Raw genomic sequence first — 23,148 nt, forward strand, 5'->3', positions numbered from 1 at the left:
AAAAGAACAGTGATGGGGGGAAAGCAGTCATATTTGTCTTTTCTTTTTGCAGGTATGAATCTCCAGAAATAGCCCTAAATTGTGGAATAATGTTAAGAGAATGCATCAGACATGAACCACTTGCAAAAATCATTTTGTGGTCGGAACAGTTTTATGATTTCTTCAGATATGTCGAAATGTCAACATTTGACATAGCTTCAGATGCATTTGCCACATTCAAGGTAACAAAAACTGTAGAATTCTAAATATATGTACAAGTGAGATTAACAGGTGTGCTGTTCTTTCCTAAACGTTCTGTACCGTCCAAAGCTACACACGGCTGCCCTCTAGTGGGAAGACAGAACACGTATTTTACACGTGTGTTTGTGACTCAGGTGTGTGCAGTAGAGTCACAGCTCTAATAGGTTGGAAAAGTTAAGACTCTCAAGTCTGTCTAAAAGGCATAAGTCCTGTATGGTCAAAGGTACACTTTTCTGTTAAATTCCCCATCAAACACAGTATGTAGATGTACAGTGTATGTGAAAATCAGATTTGTCTCCTGTGTGGGAACATAGTGCAGCAGTTTCCTTGGTAAAGCAGCAGACAGAGTAGTTGGCTTCCGTTCAGGGCCGTATCAGTTTGGAATACACATATCTTTAAATAGTAGAACCACCTTCGGGACAGATCACCCTGTTGTGAACAGGCCCAAGGGCACAATGAGCTGCTCTCTCCCGTCTCATGCTCAGGCCAGAGCTGTTTACTAAACCCAGGGTGCAGGGGTTGCGGAATCACCAGCAGTGTCCCTCCCCCCCTGCCTGCCTTACTCCTCTGTTGTGTGTTTGTATAAATTAAAGACACATGATATGGCATCAGTGTACAGCATGCACATTTTGTTTTGAATTGCAAGGTTCTGTGCCGTTTAAGGTATGTGAATAAAGCAGTAATGTTTATTAGTGCTTTTTACAGTGAGAGCAAGCCTTTATATGCTGTTGTTGTTGTTGTTCAGTCGCTAAGTCGTGTCCAGCTCTTTGTGACCCGATGAAGTGCAGCACACCAGGCTTCCCACCCTTCTCTATCTCCCGGGTTTGCGCAGACTCATGTCCATTGAGTCAGTGATGTCATCTAACTATCTCATCCTCTGTGTTATGTTAACATTCCCTTATATAAAATGTCTGACCTCATAAGTGAGTGTTTAGAAGTGCAATTTCAATATATTCAGAATTTAATAATCTAACATACACTACTGTGCTTGCAAACCATAAACACTGTTACAGTGAGAAATGGCCACTATTATTGTAAAGGTTCAGTTTTATGTGTAAAGACCCATTTAGACGATGAGCACATGCCTTGGTCTTTGAATAAAATGTGTTCCTTCAGTAGAATGAACACCCTTAAAATAGGGCGAAAGCCTGGAAGCCTGGGATTTCACATTGAATGAGAATAAGGTAATAATTATGTGAAAGGTGCCTAGGGATTATTCAAGATGTCAGAAACCTTAGGTACAACCTCAGTTATTTATATGTTAATGTACAAAGCAAGGGTTTCCCAGTTGGTTTACTGGTAAACAATCCACCTGCCAATGCAGGAGACGCCTGTTCGATCCCTGGGTCGGGAAGATCCCCTGGAGAAAGAAAGGGCACTCCAGTATTCTTACCTGTAAAATCCCATGGACAGAGGAGCCTGGCAGGCTGCAGTCCATGGGGTTGCAAAAAGTCGGACACAGTTGAGCGACTGAGCACACACACAATGTACAAAGCAAAACGAAATGACGTTGAGATTATAGCGGGAGTGACAAACATGGCATCTTAGGTATCACTGCACTCGTGATTGGGACGTACTGGTGGAAAGGGGCTCCCCTTCAGAAGCAGCAGACCTGTTACGAGGGAGGTGTAGCAGCACCAGGTGTCAGGAAGGGATGCTCCTGGGTCGGAAGCAAGCTGGAAGCCTGAGCACAGGACCCTGGGAGGAGGAGGACCAGGGCAGAGGAGAGGAGCAGCAGCGGGCTGGGGAGAGTTCAGCGGGACCGCCTGACCAAGAGGGTATGAGGGACATGCCCCTAGCACAGACGGCACAGCTGAGGTGAGAGGCACGCTAACTCTGCCAGAAACGTGAGTCCCAGTCTCTGACGGTCTGATTGGCCTTGCTGGTGATTCCGTCTCAGCACCCTCCTGGGTCCTGGTCGCCAGAGATGGAGAGACTGAGCAGAGTCAGGCAGGTGTTCTCTACCTGAAGAAGGGAAACTTTAAAAACCTGGTAGGATTCTAAGGATGAGCTCTAGAGGAGAGGGTGCTAGAGCAGTGAGGAATGGGTTTGGCTCCTGTGTCTCAGCTACTCCCGATAGAAGGGGGAGAGCCCGCCAAGAGGCAAAAGGAAGTAGGGCCCAGAATTAAGAGTGTTTCAGGAGAGGCACAGGCCTGTCAAACAGACTGAAGCTCCCTCCCGAACCTTCTTTAAGAAGTGTGGTCAAGGCAGGGCTGGTCTGACCTCCACGCCAGAGGTGCTGATAAGGGAAGGAGGTTGCTCCTCTTCCCGTTTGCTGGTGGCCTCTTGGCAGAGGACATGTTTTATAATGGAAAAAATAGATCCTTGGTTCATGCTCTCCTTTGAGAATGACCAGAGCTACCTTCCCAGAAAATGCACTCCACACACAAAACCTTTCAAATAAATGCAGCTTATCCGTAACCCTGGACGAGGAGGTACAGCTGCTGGGTCTTAAAGGGAAATTAAAACTACCTGCTTGAAATATGTCTATGGTTCAGAGCTTGAATGAATGGGATACTGAGACAGTAAATCAGTGGTCAAATATTTGTTCGTGATTTTTTTTTTTTTTTTAAGAGGAATGAAGAAGACAGGGAGGGGTATCAGAAGGTCAACAAATATATTTCCCATTTTCCAGAGTAAAAGAAGGTAGACTCCCCAGAGAGGCTGGTGGAGCTTGGAGCTTGATATTATACCTGTGTAAGGTTCTAGAAAATATTACTGCTAAAGAGATGATTTCTGAGCATTTTGGAAAGGAAACTGTGTACCCACAGCCAGCATGGATTCACTAAGAGTAAGTTCAGTCGTACTAATCTCATGGACACGTGTAGATCAGGGGGCGAAGGGCATGGCTGCCTGGATTCAGTTCTCTGCTCTGAGACTGATTTAACCTGTCTTTCCATCTGTCAGAATGTAGGTGACAATATGAGTATGTTCAGGTTATTATGTCCTCACATAGTCTATGCACAGAGAACAGTAGCTATTAGAATTATTCCTTTATATATTAGATGTTGAATGATTGTACAGGTCTGTTTTAACAGACCTGTAAAACAATGAAAAACTAGGAGCTGGATGGAGTTTCAGGTTAGCAATTCATAATTAATTGAACACCATATCCATAAGGTGCCAGAAAATGGATTGCCACCATCCTGGAGAGAAATTTTTAGTGGATTTGTCTTCACTTAGCACAGCCGAAGATTGTTATTAAAGACTCAGATAAAAGGTGACAACAAATATATGCCACAAAGGAATAGAAAGCAGATCGCAGAGATCCTGAAATAAGGCTTCATAAAGATCCAGAGAGGCCAGAATATATAACAGGCTGAAGTTAAATACAGATAAACTGAGGTCTTCAACACAACACTATAAAGCAATTATCCTCCAATTAAAAAAAAATTTAAGGATTAAAAAACCCTCAAAAACTGAGGTCTTCCACTTGAGGACCCAGCTTTGTAAATAAGAGATGTGAGAATAAGGCATAATAATAGGAAATAATACTAAATGTAGTCATTACACAGTGTAATAATTACTAAAATGTAGGTAACTTCATATCATATTCAAACTACGCTGTGAAGGAAGTATTATTATTATCTTCTTTACACATGAGGAAATGGAAACCTAGAAAAATGTTGAATGAAGTCAGACACTAAATGGGGAAGCCAGAATTTGAACCCAGGCAGTCTGACTGGAGAGCTGACCCTGAGTAAACAAAATTCTGTGTAAGTCCAGTAAAATTAAACAGAATGATGCTGCTGCCCCAAAGCTACCTGTGACTACATAACGTGTGACTTCAGGAGCCTGCTGAAGGTCTCGTCCCACTGTAAGCTTATGAGGCAGCAACAGCACACACGTGCCCCAGGTGTTGTGCTTTTCAGGGCACACCGACAGAGAGATGACTTTCAGAGACAACAGATGGCGAGGGGGCTCAGAACCTGTCATTCGAGGTGTCCTTAAAGGAACTGGACAAATTTAGCCTGGAGAAGAGAAGACTCGACAGGGACTTGCCAAGAGAGCACGGCTTGTATTTAAAGTGGATCCTCAAGAAAATGGATTCCACCTAGTTCTGTGATTCTTGACAGTTTTCTGGAAGTAGCCTGGGTTTAGGTTTTAACTCTATCACAAGAGGAACTTTCTAACTTTTGGAGCTCCAAAGGTGAACCACACAGTTGGAAGAATTGAGTCTCTTGTCTTCGGACATAGACAATCATCAAGTACAACATTGGGCCAGACGGCTTGCCGAGGCTCTCTGAAAATGAGCCCCCTGGGTTAGTAGCATTTCTTCAGGGATTCCAGGGCCATCTTTGTCACATGATGTTTGGGACCAAAACTCACGTAACTTGTGGGAATCTTTTTAATTCAGTCCACCCTGAAAGTTGGCTGCTCCATCTGCTGGACTTGGGAGATGACCCCTGACCTGTCTCTGGGTCATGCCAGGGCTTGGCCATATGGGAATTTAGATAGGTTGGGAAGTCAGACCTCATGCTCTTTGTGTCCCCTGCTGGCAGACCCAACCACTCTGCTGATCTGGGACCACGTGCACCCTGTCAGCTTTGCCAGTCGCTCACCAGATTTCGACTACATGACCGCTTCCCTTTGTTTTCTAGTCTGTTGGTTTCTGTGCTCTCCCCGCCTCATCCCCTCACACAGCCCACAGCCTGGTTTGAGCTCGCTGAGCTCTTGGCTCTAGTCCCGAGGGTAGGGTTTTTTCCCGTCTCTCAGGAGAGAGACGCTCTGCCCGAGTCCCCACCTCTTTTCCCAGCTTAGTATAGCCTTTTTCCTCTGTGCCGGCTCTCAAGAATTACTCCTTCCCTGCTGGTGTTCTACTGTCTGCTCCAGGCCCTGGTCTGGCCTTTATTAGGAAGGACTTCCCTCCGCCAATGCACTGGGGTCAGGCTCCTGCTTGAGCAGTCTCAGCAACCCCTTTCCAGTCTCTCTCCTCCCCCAAGGCCCCGGAGATGTGATCCCTAGGTTGGCAGTGGTTTCCTGAGCCTCCTGGTCTGTCTAAACTGAATGGTAACAGGTAGAATCTCTGATGAGGGCGTACTGGACATTCCCCCTTGCTGTGTGTGGCCCAACTGTGAGCCTCTTGCTCCTACTGGAAATACAGCCTTCAGGATAAACAGTCACCTTACTCAGACCAAAAAGAAAAACACTTGTACAGCATGTTTAGGATCTTTGCTTTTCAGAGAAATACTTTCTACCTCCCTGTACCCAAGAATCCAACCCCAGTTGAGAGCCATTGCCTCTGAGACGCCTCCTTTCTCTTTGGTCAGATCGTGACAGAGCAGTGAGCTCTTGGTTCTCAGCCCTGTACTTGCTCAGAGTGGCCTCCAGAAAGACTTAGCCACAGAGTAAATGAGACACTCAGTCTTGCATGAATCCAGACACAGCAGTCTTTAAATTTGCTTATTCGTTGTTCATTCCACAAGTCTCTTGACTGCTTGCTCATGTTGGGCGCTGTTCTTTAGGTTCTGGGGATCAGCAGTGATCTTTTTCGTTTGTTTTCAGGAGATTTTTGTGGGGGTTGCGGGGGGCATGCTGCAAGGCTTGCAGGATCTTAGCTCCTTGACCAGGGAGGGATCAAACCAGGGCCCCCTGCAGTGGAAACATGAAGTCCTAACCACTTGACCACCAGGGAACTCTGGTTTAGCAGTGATCTGCCCAGACAAACCCCTGCCCTTGAGGTCCTAACTCAGGGGAGAGCTGTCATAGATCACATGTTATAGACGTAGCACTTTACATTGAGAGTAGCATGTTAGAGGCAGGACACTATTTAACAAGCATTCTTGATATATTCCCTTAAAGTTCTCATGTTCCTCTCTCCTTCACATATGACCCTATGGGACAATATAAATATATTAAGATAATATAAATTCTTCTAGCCCTGCCATCTCCTCCTTCCCCATATTTCTTTCCAGATTCTTGAAGTTAGTCCGACTCCAGGTTTTCTCATTTTGCCTGCTTAATCCCCAAAGGACACTTGGGGAAAATCGGGTAGATCTTCCATGGGCATAGGATGCATACCCTATCCAGCAGTTTGAACACCTGTAAATCTTTGGGGTGGGGTTAGAAGCCTAAAAACGTTCTTCAAAGATTGCTTACTGTGGTGTGTTTCCAAACATGTTCCTGAATTCTGTTGGTTCATTCATTTATTTATTAAATATTAAGCTCTTACTATGTGCTGGTTACTGCATAGGTGCTGGGAATTCAGAGATCAGTAAAAATAGACATGAGCTTGTGTTTATAGAATTTATAGCCTACCCTGACTCTTGCCTGGAAAATGCCATGGACGGAGGAGCTTGGTAGGCTGCAGTCCATGGGGTCGCTAAGAGTTGGACACCACTGAGCGACTTCACTTTCACGAAGGAAATGGCAACCCACTCCAGTGTTCTTGCCTGGAGAATCCCAGGGCCAGGGGAGCCTGGTGGGCTGCCGTCTATGGGGTCACACAGAGTCGGACACGACTGAAGTGACTTAGCATAGCATAGCCTACCATGAGAGAGATGTTAAGAGCATAATCCCACAGATGTCAGGTCATAACCGTGACCATGCTTTGGTGCCGGTGACCAGTCAAGAAGGGTTCCCCAGGGAGGCGATATGTGTGTCAAGGTCTGAAGGTAGGAAGTAACTGGGCCAGGGGCAAGCCCGTGCAGAGCAGGACTTTTCAGGGCAGGATGCTAACGAGCAGGCATCAGAAGAACTCCCTCCAAAACCCCCTGAGACCTGAGGGGTTCGTTTCCATGAGGGAACCAAATCTGCAGCCCTTTCCTCCTTTGTTGACCATGAAACATTCCTTAGGGCATTTCTCAGGACATACTTCAGGAAACACTAGTCATTGTAACCTAAACAGCAGAGAAAACAAGTGAAGGAAAGTTGGTTCAGAGAAGGGATTATTGACATGACCTCTCGGGTCAGCAGCTCTAAAGGAACTGTGCTCCTGAGTTCCCTGAAGATGAGTGGGCTGTTCTGCTGTCGCCTGTCTCCATTCTCCTCCCACCTGGTGAGTCCGTGGCTAGTTCACTGCTGACCTCTAGGTCCTTGAAGGTAGGGACCACCTCTTTTTGTCTTTGTAGCCCCAGGACCTAGACCTTTATCTAGCACATAGGAGATGTTTTCTGAATGAATGACCCTGAGTAATTTCCAGGGACATCCATGGGGTCAGGCGTAAGCTCTGTTTCACAGGGATGCAGAATTGGACTCTACTGTTCATAACTTTTGGCTCTGTATGTTTGCAGCGTAAGTCTGCTTGCTTTGGAGCTAATGTTTATGATGGGGCTTTTAAAAGAGACCTTACCTCTGAAAAAAGGTAGTATTCAAGATGAAACTGAATGTAACTGAGTTAAGGAGGAAAAAATGAAACCTCCTGTACTTTTTCTAATAAAAGATGTTTCTTCTTTCTCTACCAGGAGCAGTATGCTGTTTGGCATTTTATCACAACTGTTTACTTTTATTTCATTTCGGTTCTTGATTCCCTTTCTTTGAGTTTTTATGTCCATTACCTTATAAATTTGCTTTTTAATTTTTCCATCTAAGAGCTATTAGACCTGCGACAATCATAACCATTACTCTCACAATTTCAAATTATTGATGATTTTTATTTGCTCTTACATAGAATCAACATTTTCAATACAATTCATGCTCAAATATTTTTAAGTGTAGTACTTTTTGACAGCTGTTTTTATCAGGTAAAATGGTGCGGAATTTTAAGATTCTCTTTTCTAAAAGAACTTGAATACCAACAACTGTAAAAAGTATGTTTTCTTTTTCTAGGATTTACTTACAAGACATAAATTGCTCAGTGCGGAATTTTTGGAACAACATTATGATAGAGTAAGTATGTGAAATTCTATTTTAAAATAGCACACTGTAAGTTTTGTTACCAGAATGAAAGCTTTTAATTAGATTTTGTACCAGAAGATTTATTTTGGAAATATGTTTTTAATTGGTGCTGTAATCATTTCTCTATGAAAGCCGAGATAGAGAGCGTTACTTGGTCAGAAGCAGAATTTTCTTTCTGATGACACACTCCCCTTTGCATCTTTTCTTGCTTTAGAAGAGGAAAATAAAGCACTTTGCTGCTGAATGATAATACATAGTTAAGATAAAGAGAAAATTACTATGTGGCTTCTTTTCTTTCCCTATACTTCCCGTCCATTGCTCACATCCCAGCTGCTTACGAAGAGAGAGACAGGGACTCTGTGGCCGTGGGTGAGCAGAGGCCTAGCCTAGAGGACACAGCAGGTGGATGAGCAGTGTCCCCATTCTGCTGCTGGCTCCTGTGGCCAAGGCCAAGGCCTTAATTCTGACGACTCAGGAGTCAGTACTTATTTGTAAAGTAGGACATTGGTTAGTTCAGCCATAAGGCCCCCTCCAGCTGGAGTTGATGTTAGACTTCCTGGTGATAGAACCCACAGAGGTTTGTGAGCAGGTCTGGGCACTCTGATGACCTGGTTGCCCTTGATCATTATGACAGCAGGGTCACTCCTTCTCTCCCACGTGTCCCCTCTGCTCCCTACGATGCCCACGAGCACTTCTCTGTGCCGCACTAGTTTAATTTTGGCGCTGTCCAAAACCGTATAGGTGCTCCTGGAGAAGTTACCATGATCACAGTCCATTTAAAATTTCTATCTCTCCTCTAAAATTTGGCTTAGTTTTTCATTCTTCCACTAGTTATTTGAATTTCTAAAATCCCAGGTTTTGTTAATACTTCATTACTCACTGTTCAACTAGCTTTTCTTTTCAGGGGTGGGAGGGCAGTTTGGCTATGTCACAGCCTATGGGATCCTAGTTCCCCGACCAGGGATTGAATCTGTGCCCTCGACAGTGAAAGTGTGGAGTCCCAGCCACTGGACCACCAGGAAATTCCCTGTGCTGTTCAGCTAAATTAGAAGATTCTTGGAGGCAGAGCTTATGCTTTCTAGTTCTTCCATGTTCCTGTTCCCATCTTTCCCTCCCACTAGCAGTAACATCATAACACAGTGCAGAGTCCATAGTAATTCCCTCAGAAATAGCCTCATTGATGACATAAGCATCAGTGGTCATTTATTTTTATTTTTGCTCGTGTGCACTGCGATGTTGGAGAAGGCACTGGCACCCCACTCCAGTACTCTTGCCTGGAGAATCCCATGGACACAGGAGCCTGGTAGGCTGCAGTCCATGGGGTCACTAAGAGTCGGACACGACTGACGACTTCACTTCCACTTTTCACTTTCATGCATTGGAGAAGGAAATGGCAACCCACTCCAGTGTTCTTGCCTGGAGATTCCCAGGAATGGGGGAGCCTGGTGGGCTGCCATCTACGGGGTCGCACAGAGTCAGACATGACTGAAGTGACTTAGCAGCAGCAGCACTGGGATGTAGGGTGTTTTTTCCATGTGTTTGCTGGTTTTAGTCAGAAGCACGTTTTGTCCCCGCCTGTGGCAGAGTCAGAAGCGTGGGCTTCAGCACCACACTGTGTGCAGTTGGCTTCAAGTCTCAGCTTCACCATGTGCTTCCCTGACCCTCTGTACCTTTAGGATCCTCAGCTCTGAGAGAAGGCTCATAACAGCACCTTCTTGTTACTACTAGGTTGCTGTGAGGATTAGGTAAGAATGTGTATGCCGAGTGCAAGGCACAGTGCCTGGAACACAGTAAGCATTTAATAAGCATTAACAAATTGTTTTTATTAGAACATGATCTCAAAGGTTTTTATAATTAAGCATACAAGTGTCTTAATTTAAAACCTACCAACGATATTTCCAAGAAACTTACTATAGGCAATGATGTCACTTTAATTTTGCAATAAAATATTTTCCTGTGTTATTAATGGGTGACATTGGTTATCAGGATTTTAGAAAACATATGTGCAGCAGCTAACTGAAATATATATGTAAATATGTATGTATGTATGTATGTATGTATACAGTGCAGTCAGATCTGGGAGAGGAGAAGAAAAGGGGAGATACAAGCAATTTAAGCAGAACATGGAGTTATTACACAAAAACACATGCTCTAAAGTCTGTACACTTTGGTTCTGAGCTTTCTAATAATCAAAACATAGAGGGAAACAAAACCATTAAAAGATCACAGTGTCTGTGAAGCTTGTTTAAAAGAAACAGCCTTTTCTAGCACTGGGGCCTGAAGCACATTTCTCCCATTGGCGTTCTTAGATAGGAGTTGAGTTGCAGCGTCATGGAGTTGACGCCATCCCCAAGGGTGACTCTGCAGTGAAAAAAATGCTGAACTGAAGTGCAGCTCACGGAGAGCAAATCTCTGAGAAGCCCAGACAATGCCAGTCCTTTGTCTGTCCTAGTCCTTTACTGCTGACCCGGGGCTGAGATCTAACCAGGCAGTTCTCCTTCAGGATAATCTCCTGCAACTAAGCTTACCCTAAAAATTATGCAGCAGAAAATCTTAACTTGCATATTCTGTCAAGAACTTGAGGTGTTCCTGTGTTACTGATCAAAGGCGGATCCAACTGTTTTCCATCATGACTTGATGATCATTTGAGGAGAAGGAAGGGGTAACAGCCACCTCTGAAGACAGAAGTCTAACTCCCTTGCATACTACATAGAGGGCGATCCCACCTCTGCCTAGAGATAAAAGAATGGATGCAGGGGTGGTTCTGGGTTAGCGCTAAAACCTCTTCTGTAAGGGGCCAGCCAGAGAGCAAATATTTGAGGCTTCATGGCCATGCATTCTTGGTCAACTTTCCTGTCAGTTCTACCGCAAAGGCAGCCATAAACAATTCATAAATGAATTTATTTACAGTACACGAATGAGCACGGCTGTGTTCCAGTAAAACGTGTATAAAAACACACAATGGGTTGGATGTAGCCCAGGAGCTAGAGTTTGCCAATCCCTGCTCTAAACCACAAATGAATGGCGGATGAGGGCCCATCATAAAGCAAAGGCAGAAGTCTGAGCGTGGACAGAATACACAGCAGGCATCCTCAGCTGCCCGCCACAGCCAGGGACAAGTCTCAGTAATGCACTGACACCCGGCAGTGTCACACTAGTACTGCAGCATTTTGCAACTTCAGAAGCCTGTCCATAGTTCAAACAAACAGAAAGCTAACTGGCCCACTCCTCTGAACTTTGGGGAGGGGGGCCCTGTCCCTGTGTGTCCCTCCTGTCTGTGCCCCACCTCCCTACTGTCCTCTGCTTCTGCTCCTTACCCTTCCAGGGACACAGTTCTTGTCAGTGAGCCCAGCCCGTTTGTAAATCTAGTGGATCCTCGTCAGCTCTGCAGTCTGTATCATTTTGCATTTTCCAGGTCTTCAGTCTTGTGTTCTGTTTTTATCCCGAAGAGTATCCCTTCTCCCCATATCTAAACAAAATCTCTCTCATTATTAAAGTTGAGCTCAAGTCCTACCATTTGTGGGACACCTTCCTACCCAACAGTGCTGAATTTCTCTCTCTTCTATTCTTAATTATTTTCTTGCTTTGAAAGAATAGATAACTTTTCTCTTTGTGGTTGTGCTTTGGACTAGTTGAGTTGTAAAAAAAAAAAAATGTGAATTTTCTAATTCAACACAAGGAAATGAGAACAGTGAGAAAACAGTGGGATGGGGAGGTGGGGAAGGGATTTAAGTTGTGTGCATATGAAGTGTGGGTGACAGAAGAGAGAGAAGCTCTGTGCACGCTTCTCTGGAGCCGCAAGGGGGCCAGCCCAGGAGCCTTTTCATGACAGTAACCAGCGGATATCACTCGAGGATGAGTGTGAAACGGACAGGAGGAGCAGAGCTTGGGCTGAGATTGGCCTCTGTGCCATTAAAGTGTATGCTCAAGCTTTTCAATGTTTTCTACTGCTCTTAAGAAAATCCTCTGATGTGTGTTTTCTTGTCTTTTAGTTCTTCAGTGAATATGAGAAGTTACTTCATTCAGAAAATTATGTGACAAAAAGACAGTCACTCAAGGTATGACAGATCATCTAAGTTGCTCATTTCTCTCCACCCCTTGTTGGAAACGTGTATGGGTCCCAGACCTTTGTAGGAAACATGCGTGTGTCCCTGGTCGAGATTTTTGTGGAAAGGAGCAGGGCTCAGCAGTGGTTCACCCAGGGCACCCACCCCAACTCACCTCCTTATGTGTTAAAGATACCAAAATAGAATATGCAGAATTTTGAAGAGGATCTAATCTCCAAGTGAGGAAGTTCTTTAGGTTTTAGAGCCTTATTTTTAAAACTTAGAATCGTTGTCACGGAGTTGAAGGCACCACAGGTGTTGTGCTCCTGGGATTCTGCCCAGAGGGTCCCAGGCTTGCTGTGTGAGGGGAGGGACGGCTGCCAGCAGTGACCTGGGGAACCAGAGGGCTTTGGCTGCTTTGTGTCAAAAAAGGATGTGGACAGTTCCATTTGAAACTTAAAGACTTAAAACTCTAGAATAGGGGCTGGCAAGCGACAGCCCATGAGCCATATCCAGCCCACTGCCTGTTTTTGTAAATAAAATTCTGTCTGAACGCAGATGCACTTGTTCATTTATGTATTGTCTGTGGCTGTTTTGGCTACAACAGCAGATTTGAGTGGTTGCCTCAGACACTTTACGGGTAGCAAAGACTTTAGTGTTTCCTGTCTTGCTCTTTACAGATCGTTTGTTAACCCCTACTCTAGAAAATTCTCACTGTATTTAATAAATGTATGCCCCTTCCTTCTGTCAGGAAGTGGTCCTGACTGGAGTTACAGATGGAATCACAAAGGATTTGTGGGCGGAAATTTGCAATTCCATTTGTGTTTTTTGTCTGGTCCACTTTAAATTCTACTCTGCCCAGAGCGCTTCCCCTCAGAGATATCTGAGTTCATTTTAATCAAGACAATCCATTCCGCCTCCTGCTGCTCCTATGGGGATTTCACTCTTTTACACCTTGTCTTTCTGTGGAAATTGACTAAAGGACATTAGGAACATTCCCAAAAGATTCCTTTCCCCTGACTAGGTCCTTCGTTTTCCGTAAGGCCATGAGAAATGTGTCACCGCTACGGTGCTCGTCAGGTGGAGCCTGGCCTCCCAGGCATCCTTTGGTCCAGTGCCAGGGATCCTTAACCTGCTCTCCGTGTGCAGGTGTGCTGGCCGGGCAATCGCCGGTGGTTGTGGTAGCTGATAGGGACAGTCCGTTCGTTTTCAGGGTGGATGTGGTACACCTGGTGGCTGTTTAAGGCATTGCTCCTCCCTGTGTGTCAGTGTGACCTAGTGCGGGCTCCCCTGAGAGCCTCGAGGAGAAGCAGCCCTCTGCCAGGAACCTCTCTGTATCCAAGGGCCTCTTCCCGCCGTTGGATGCACTCAGTATTTTCTGAGGCCAAGGAGGCTAGAGAGGTTTTCCTTGCATACTAGCTTCCAGGACTGATACCTCCTGGGGGGAGGGAGGGGGTTCTTAATTGGCAAATCAGAAGACTTGGACCAAATGCTGAATTCTTGGGCTGCTTAGATAGGAGAAAGGCTTTCAAGACCTTCTAACACTTAAGAATTACCAACATGAAAGGAAGATTATGACTGCCACTTGTAAGACCTTAGTAATGGATATGAAGCCAGCCTTTCATGCCTGCAGTTTCTCCTGAACACATGGAGAAATTTTGAGGACCAGTGGTACTCTAAACATGTATTTTAATTTGTACTCCCTTTTTTTGCAGCCACATTGGCGTTTATTTAAATTTGGATTTATTTAAATTTATTTAATTTTAATAATAATTAAATTAATTTATTTATTTAAACTTGAATTCCCTGTACCAGATTTCAGGGGGTTTTTTGGCCACGCTGTGTGGCTTATGGAATCTTAGTGCCCCGACCAACAATTGAACCCTGGCCCTCAGCAGTGAGAGTGTGGAGTCCTAACCACTGGACTGCCAGGGTTTTATTTTTAATAAGATTGTCCTGACATTTCTAAATTTTTACATCCAAAGAAATATTTTAAATTACTGGTTACCCTCCCCTAGATAATCAAGCTGAAATGAGCCATTTTCAGTATCTCTGGTTTGTGTGACAGAAAATGAACACTGTGAGTAAATCTGTACTCACTTCATGCTAACTTCTGAGCCTCTGAAAGTAAATACTGGGCTTCTTACTTTGAAAGTTGTAGATTTTGTGATTCGGATTAGTGTGAAACCTGTCTGAGCTCTTGAATTCTTCCTCTAAATTCTTTATAAATCCTAAACAGATTTGTTTTCCTGCACATCAGGTTATTTTTGATTTACTGATATGTTATTTATCTAGAGATCAGTTATCTGGAGTCTTCAGGTATGTAGAACATAGCCAGGAACCCAGAAAGGAATTAACAAAAGCAGGTGAACCATGGCAAGGTAGCTCTGGCCATGCGTTTTCCTCCCCTTGGACCTCACTCCATGTCTCTGTTGGACTCAGGTCCACTGTGCTTTGCAGGTGTTCATGCTGTTATTTCGCACTGCACTGTCGTAAGATACAGGCGCCAGCATCCGCTCCCTTGTGCAGATGATGAAACTGAAGCACAGAGAAGTTAAATAATATGCTCAAGGATATAGTGCTCCCAAGGAGCAAAATGCCAGGATTTGAACCCAGGCAGGCTGGTGCCAGGAGCCAGGCTGGATGCCACTCTGTTGTGCCTCTGGCTCCTGCCCCCACGCAGGCCACACCACCTGCACACTAGTCCTTGACTGGAAGTTGGCACCATGACAACATGAAGAGGTGACCGCTAGTTTCAGAAAAAGAAATCTAGAAAAAGCAGGTTTGATTCTAAAATTCAGAGCTGATGTGGTATAATCAACTCCATAGAACTCAGTAAGCACAGACTTAACTGAAGCGACAGATTTTTTTTTTTTTTTTTAGCTTAATTAACATCATTAGTGATATTATGGTGTCACTAAGAGAAGCTTAGAATATCTTCAGGATACCTTGCTTAAGAAGGACCAGAAAAGTACTTGTTTTTATAAAGTTTTTTGAATCAGATAAGATAAAATGATGTTTGGCGTGTATCAGTCAGTTCAGTTAAGTTCAGTCACTCAGTCGTGTCCAACTCTCTGCGACCCCATGAATCGCAGCATGCCAGGCCTCCCTGTCCATCACCAACTCCCAGGTTCACTCAGACTCACGTCCATAGAGTCGGTGATACCATCCAGCCATCTCATCCTCTGTCGTCCCCTTCTCCTCCTGCCCCCAATCCCTCCCAGCATCAGAGTCTTTTCCAATGAGTCAACTCTTCCCATGAGGTGGCCAAAGTACTGGAGTTTCAGCTTTAGCATCATTCCTTCCCAAGAAATCCCAGGGCTGATCTCCTTCAGAATGGACTGGTTGGATCTCCTTGCAGTCCAAGGGACTCTCAAGAGTCTTCTCCAACACCACAGTTCAAAAGCATCAATTCTTTGGCTCTCAGCCTTCTTCACAGTCCAACTCTCACATCCCTACATGACCACAGGAAATACCATAGCCTTGACTAGACGAACCTTTGTTGGCAAAGTAATGTCTCTGCTTTTGAATATGCTATCTAGGTTGGTCATAACTTTCCTTCCAAGGAGTAAGCGTCTTAATTTCATGGCCGCAGTCACCATCTGTAGTGATTTTGGAGCCCAGAAAAGTAAAGTCTGACACTGTTTCCACTGTTTCTCCATCTGTTTCCCATGAAGTGGTAGGACCGGATGCCATGATCTTCATTTTCTGAATGTTGAGCATTAAGCCAACTTTTTCACTCTCCACTTTCACTTTCATCAAGAGGCTTTTGAGTTCCTCTTCACTTTCTGCCATAAGGGTGTTGTCATCTGCATATCTGAGGTTATTGATATTTCTCCCTGCAATCTTGATTCCAGCTTGTGTTTCTTCCAGTCCAGCATTTCTCATGATGTACTCTGCATATAAGTTAAATAAACAGGATGACAATATACAGCCTTGACGAACTCCTTTTCCTATTTGGAACCAGTCTGTTTTTCCATGTCCAGTTCTAACTGTTGCTTCCTGACCTGCATGCAAATTTCTCAAGAGGCAGATCAGGTGGTCTGGTATTCCCATCTCTTTCACAATTTTCCACAGTTTATTGTGATCCACACAGTCAAAGGCTTTGGCATAGTCAATAAAGCAGAAATAGATGTTTTTCTGAAACTCTCTTGCTTTTTCCATGATCCAGCGGATGTTGGCAATTTGATCTCTGGTTCCTCTGCCTTTTCTAAAACCAGCTTGAACATCAGGAAGTTCACGGTTCACATATTGCTGAAGCCTGGCTTGGAGAATTTTGAGCATTACTTTACTAGCATGTGAGATGAGTGCAATTGTGTGGTAGTTTGAGCATTCTTTGGCATTGCCTTTCTTTGGGATTGGAATGAACACTGACCTTTTCCAGTCCTGTGGCCACTGCTGAGTTCCAAATTTGCTGGCATATTGAGTGCAGCACTTTCACAGCATCATCTTTCAGGATTTCAAATAGCTCAACTGGAATTCCATCACCTCCACTAGCTTTGTTCGTAGTGATGCTTCCTAAGGCCCACTTGACTTCACATTCCAGGATGTCTGGCTCTAGGTGAGTGATCACACCATCGTGATTATCTGGGTCATGAAGATCTTTTTTGTACAGTTCTTCTGTGTATTCTTGCCACCTCTTCTTAATATCTTCTGCTTCTGTTAGGTCCATACCATTTCTGTCCTTTATCGAGCTCATCTTTGCATGAAATGTTCCTTTGGTATCTCTGATTTTCTTGAAGAGATCCCTAGTCTTTCCCATTCTGTTGTTGTCCTCTATTTCTTTGCATTGATCGCTGAAGAAGGCTTTCTTATATCTCTTCTTGCTATTCTTTGGAACTCTGCATTCAGATGTTTATATCTTTCCTTTTCTCCTTTGCTTTTCGCTTCTCTTCTTTTCACAGCTATTTGTAAGGCCTCCCCAGACAGCCATTTTGCTTTTTTGCATTTCTTTCCTATGGGAATGGTCTTGATCCCTGTCTCCTGCACAATGTCATGAACCTCATTCCATAGTTCATCAGGCACTCTATCTATCAGATCTAGGCCCTTAAATCTATTTCTCACTTCCACGGTATAATCATCAGGGATTTGATTTAGGTCATACCTGAATGGTCTAGTGGTTTTCCCTACTTTCTTCAATTTAAGTTCGAATTTGGCAATAAGGAGTTCATGATCTGAGCCACAGTCAGCTCCTGGTCTTGTTTTTGCTGACTGTATAGAGCTTCTCCATTTTTGGCTGCAAAGAATATAATCAATCTGATTTTGGTGTTGACCATCTGGTGATGTCCATGTATAGAGTCTTCTCTTGTGTTGTTGGAAGAGGGTGTGTGTTATGACCAGTGCATTTTCTTGGCAAAACTCTTATTAGTCTTTGCCCTGCTTCATTCCGTATTCCCAGGCCAAATTTGCCTGTTACTCCAGGTGTTTCTTGACTTCCTACTTTTGCATTCCAGTCCCCTATAATGAAAAGGACATCTTTTCTGGGTGTTAGTTCTAAAAGGTTTTGTAGGTCTTCATAGAACCGTTCAACTTCAGCTTCTTCAGCGTTACTGGTTGGGGCATAGACTTGGATTACTGTGATATTGAATGGTTTGCCTTGGAAATGAACAGAAATCATTCTGTCATTTTTGAGATTGCATCCAAATACTGCATTTCAGACTCTTTTGTTGACCATGATGGCCACTCCATTTCTTCTGAGGGATTCCTGCCCACAGTAGTAGATATAATGGTCATCTGAGTTAAATTCACCCATTCCAGTCCATTTCAGTTCGCTGATTCCTAGAATGTCGACATTCACTCTTGCCATCTCTTGTTTGACCACTTCCAATTTGCCTTGATTCATGGACCTGACATTCCAGGTTCCTATGCAATATTGCTCTTTACAGCATTGGACCTTGCTTCTATGACCAGTCACATCCACAGCTGGGTATTGTTTTTGCTTTGGCTCCATCCCTTCATTCTTTCTGGAGTTATTTCTCCACTGATCTCCAGTAGCATATTGAGCACCTACTGACCTGAGGAGTTTCTCTTTCAGTATCCTATCATTTTGCCTTTTCATACTGTTCATGGGGTTCCCAAGGCAAGAATACTGAAGTGGTTTGCCATTCCCTTCTCCAGTGGACCACATTCTGTCAAATCTCTCCACCATGACCCGCCTGTCTTGGGTTGCCCCACGGGCATGACTTAGTTTCATTGAGTTAGACAAGGCTGTGGTCCTAGTGTGATTAGATTAATGTTTATAGTTATCCAGTAACTTATCTTCTGACCACTTTCTTTGATGGTTTCTTTTTACTGAGATAACACAAATGCATATTTAAAGAATAGATCCTGATAAGTCTCAGATTCTGAGCCACATGTGACTTGAATTTGGTTTTCTTCAGGGAGCAGTGTCAAGACCCACCATAGGTTTAAACCCCAGAAGAAAAAGGAGGTGTCCAAGTAGCAAACAGGAACCGTTCATTAGCTTTCAGGTCATAATTCAGTTCATCCATCTTTTGAGTGCCTGCCTATTAATATTCTATGCTTAATAATATTATTTAATGAACTGTTTTTAAAACTTTGATTTTATTTCAAATCTTAAGTGATAATTGTGGAATAAACGGATAAATTGTTTGTTTTCTCAGCTTCTTGGTGAATTGCTACTAGACAGACACAACTTCACGATTATGACAAAATACATCAGTAAACCTGAGAACCTCAAATTAATGATGAACCTTCTACGAGACAAAAGCCGTAACATCCAGTTTGAGGCCTTCCACGTTTTTAAGGTACTAAAACCATAAACACTAGTTGTTCATCCCATTTTATTTGCAAGTTACTGATTTTATTAGCTTCATTTTGGTAATCTGAGTGACACAGTTCCATTCAGTTCATTTTCACAGTTGTGTGGTACAACATTTTAACAAAAATGGACCCAGAAACAGGGCATTTGTATTTGGGAATAAGAAAAGTTGATTTGTAGAGGAGTGTCACCTATCTTTGGCATCAGTTCAGTTCAGTCACTCAGTTGTGTCTGATTCTTTGTGACCGTGCAGCACATCAGGCTTCCCTGTCCATCACCAACTCCCAGAGCTTGCTCAAACTCATGTCCATCGAGTCAGTGATACCATCCAGCCATCTCATCTTCTGTTGTCCCCTTCTCCTCCCGCCTCAGTCTTTGCCAGCATCAGGGTCTTTTCCAGTGAGTCAGTTCTTCGCATCAGGTGGTCTTTGGCATGGAAGATTACTAATCCCAAAGTAAAGGGTAATGCATTTCTTAATGCTTTCCATGGAGATTTTTGTTCTTGAAATTCATTCTGACTTCCTGTGCCCAGAACTAACTTCTGCCCATTTTATTCTAAAATCAAAGTCTGTATTTAATACAAACTACAGAGCATGAGTGAACATGTCAGTCCTTTTTGTGCTTAAACATGCACTTCTTCCCTCCTTTTTTAATTGTAAAAATAAGGTCTTCCAAAGCAGACACCCCGAATGAGTAATCCTGACTTCAGCCCGTGCCCCGGGGGAGCAGTGGGTGTGGCCACATGTGCTCTGCAGCATCTCCGTGTCGCGCCCTGTCCTGTAGTTGACATTGATCTCTCCCTGTGCAGGTGTTCGTAGCCAACCCCAACAAGACACAGCCCATCCTTGACATCCTCCTCAAGAACCAAGCCAAGCTCATAGAGTTCCTCAGCAAGTTCCAGAATGACAGGACCGAGGATGAGCAGTTCAATGACGAGAAGACGTATTTAGTCAAACAGATCAGGGATTTGAAGAGACCAGCTCAGCAAGAAGCCTGATTTCCAATAAACATCGAAAATATTAAATCCAAGTTCAGCGTCTGCTGTTAGCTATTCAGCATCAGGCACTGTTATCGATTCATGAGGAACATTACTGCTAATCTGCTGTTAAGTGAACGGTTTTCATTTTACCTTTTTTGATTTTTTTTTGTTTGTTTTTTTAGTCCAAGTTGGAGAACGTAGCTGCTGCTTTCTTGCACACTAGAGCACACGTGGACTTTTTCTTGATCTTTGTGTCATTTCAGAATTTAAAGACTCCGTTCGCTGTAGAAGTTCTGAACATGGCTAGGTCCCTTGAAGGCAAATGCATAGATGATAGTGTGTGTTAGGGGAAGAGGGCATTGATCTGATCAGAGTAAACCTGCCTGTTTGCGTTTATCTTTGTTAAAGATCTGAGCATGGATTCTGGGTAAGATTGTATGCCTTCACTCATGGAAGATCGTGCAGAGCTTTATTTTAAATCCTAGGGGAACTGTATCCGAGATGGGAGCTCCTTGAGTGGATAAAGTTGACACACGAATAAATTGATACTGAAACTTAGCAACTTCTCAAAAGTGTGAAGCTTCATAAGGTCATAAGGAAAATGTATATATGCTTTTCACAGCTTTCTAGAATTTTTTGACATTTGATTTTCTTGAGACTTGTAAACCTGGATATGTTGAAGGGTATTTGTTAATTTTACTTTTTGAAGGTATTTTAAAACAGTAGAGCTAGCAACGACACCTCGCATTTCATTTCAACAGTGCTTACAGGTTTCTTTTGTATATAATTCTTAGAATGCTCATTTCTTTTAAATGATTTAATTTGTACAGCAGAGGAATGTTATTGTATTAGTATGTAACTATTACCTAATATTGAGTTTTTGCAAAAAATGAATGCTCATATGTAATTGAAATACTTCAGATCACCTGAAAATGCTGATTTAACATTTAAGTATCACAGCATTAAAAGAAAACAAAGTAAACCAGTCCTTTGTATTCAGTTGTCTAATGGGGTGCCATCAGTAGACTACAATGCAGACCTGGAACTCAGCTACACTTTTTCCCGCATAATATTGGCCTTACTCATTTAAAATGAGTCAAGAGTTCTCCAGATCTACGAATGATATGGATTATGCTAAATTAATGCTGATTCTTTGTGTGGGGGGAGACCTCTTTAGAGCACCTTTTCTTTCTTAGAGTAAGTAATCCAGTACAATAGTTGTGAAACTGAATAATTAAAACTTTGGCTTCTCTTAGCAAAAGAAGAGTTCCTAGTCATAGGTGTCCTACGGGGAAATTTATTTTTTTTAATGTCCTGTTCCTTAATGCTGCAAATTATCAGTATTTATAAAGTAACTGATTTTGCACCACTTTTTTGTTACTGTGGCCACGGCAGAACAACGTCTCCTAGAATATATCTATGTAAAATTATTAGAATGGTATCTGGCCATCTTAGTGACATGACGATCACAACTAACAACTTACAAATCAGAGTTTGCCGGTTCGAATTCAGCATGGCTGTAGCTGATTAAGAAATTTATATAATTATTCTTTGCTAGCCTCTCTTACTAATTGAATTACTTATCAGCCAGTAAAATGAGACTCCCAGCTGATGTTTCAGCAGGCTTTAAAATCTCCTTCCAGGAGCACCATTTAGGAAAAAAGCCCCAGAAAATACAGATGTATTTTATTCTGTTTAATTGAAATGGTGGTCTACATTTATAATTGGTTTTCCTGAGCCTGTCTTTACCAAAATCTATGTAAAATAATCCATGTTTTTTCTGTTGGAACTAAAGAAAGCAATCCAAACTCCTTGAAGTGAAACTATCCAAGATGTTTAGGAAGGCAGAGTTGGCTGTGATGCATCGTTCTGATTCGCGTGGTCCAGTGCTGGGTGTCTGGATTCAGGGTGCAAGCATTCATTACACCACATGGAAGAGAGGTTTCCTTGCCACGCTGGATCTTAGAACTCGAGGCAGCAGCTTCCTCTCTGGTGATGCTGTTGTAGCACTAGAGCCTTTGTGTGGAAGACAGTGAGGCGTGCAGCGTGTCAAAGAAAACACGGATGTGTTATTCTCGCGTTAGAATCTGGGGATAGTTAAGACTTTGGGTTTTTTGTTGTTTTTAAACAAAATGTGAAAACACTCAAAAAGTGCTTTTGAAATTCTGATCATTTAATATATTCATGTTACCAAAACTATTATACTGGAAGTGGTTTCTTTTTGTGTTATAAAGGTTTAATTTTACATAAGTCAGTTACTCAATGTGATTTTTAACCCTTAAAAAAAAAAGGTGGAGATGTATACAGTTGTTAACAATGCCTTGGAAGCATTTCCTTTCTCTTGAGGAAAAGTAAATTTCTTATCAGAATATCTGGCTGGCCCTGTAATTTAAATTAAAATAAAATTTTGGAGAAACAACATTGTCAGTTGTTTAGTTTACATGTCTTTAGATAGTTGCGTTTGTATCACTGTTAACAACCCCGTCAGGAGATACACTAGCACGAACTGTGTCACCAACTGTAGCTGGGAACAGTTAATACACAAGCCTCAAAGTCTTTTTTTCCCCATTTGAGGTTCTATTTTTGGTGTCCAAAATGTGGTTTTCACTTGGGTCATATATAGCTCCCTGGTCCTTCCTTTCACAGTTAAGTATTAAGCCTTTTACTCGCCTCACTTCTCAGACCGAAGATCCTCTCTCTGGTTCTGTGACCCTTCATTATCAATACACTAAGATAAAACTGAGCACTCGGCAGGACTCCTTAGAAGTAACCGGAGTGAAGTCACAAAGAAGCTGCAAGCACTCTGAAAGCACAGGGTTCAGTGGGCCCCTCAGGAGGTCGGTCCTCCAGGCCACCTGCTGCCACGTGGTGCCCAGCCCCATCCTCGAGGTGCCCCGTAACCCTTATCAGCAGATGGCGTCTCCAGTCTCCCACACACACACTCTTCCCAAAAATGCCTCTCTGAAATCTGAATAATGATGTTCTGCTCGTTACAATCTCTTGTAGGAGGTAGTTGAGCCCCACAGGTCTATCTTGCTTCTCCAAAGATGATGTTGGGACCAGGCGATGCTGCCCGTCCTCCAGAGGGTGAGCAGGGAGCTGCAGCAGGCTCGTCCACACCGAGGCCTGGACTCGGGTCTCCTCCCGCAGCCCCTGCCCCACATCCACAGCTGAAGTCACCAGGCCACCTTCCTCGTGTGAGGATCGAGCAAACTGGATGCAAAGGCTCACACAACGCTCACTGGTTCTTGGAAGCTGGAGCCGTT

The 23,148-nt window shown here is 43.4% G+C and overlaps 1 protein-coding gene across 1 annotated transcript in view; it reads left to right on the forward strand.

Annotated features, from left to right (window-relative positions):
- CAB39 (calcium binding protein 39) overlaps positions 1-22,303 on the forward strand; it is a 102,395-nt gene extending 80,092 nt beyond the window's left edge. Inside the window, exons 5-9 of the mRNA XM_027515970.1 lie at positions 53-221; positions 8,008-8,067; positions 12,069-12,134; positions 18,746-18,889; positions 19,712-22,303. Of these exons, the coding sequence (XP_027371771.1) occupies positions 53-221; positions 8,008-8,067; positions 12,069-12,134; positions 18,746-18,889; positions 19,712-19,900 (628 nt within the window). The 3' untranslated portion in view covers positions 19,901-22,303. The remainder of the gene's footprint in view (positions 1-52; positions 222-8,007; positions 8,068-12,068; positions 12,135-18,745; positions 18,890-19,711) is intronic.
- The last annotated feature ends 845 nt before the right edge of the window (positions 22,304-23,148 follow it).

This window comes from Bos indicus x Bos taurus, chromosome 2 (genome assembly GCF_003369695.1).
Source record: "Bos indicus x Bos taurus breed Angus x Brahman F1 hybrid chromosome 2, Bos_hybrid_MaternalHap_v2.0, whole genome shotgun sequence".
Classification (NCBI taxonomy): domain Eukaryota; kingdom Metazoa; phylum Chordata; class Mammalia; order Artiodactyla; family Bovidae; genus Bos; species Bos indicus x Bos taurus.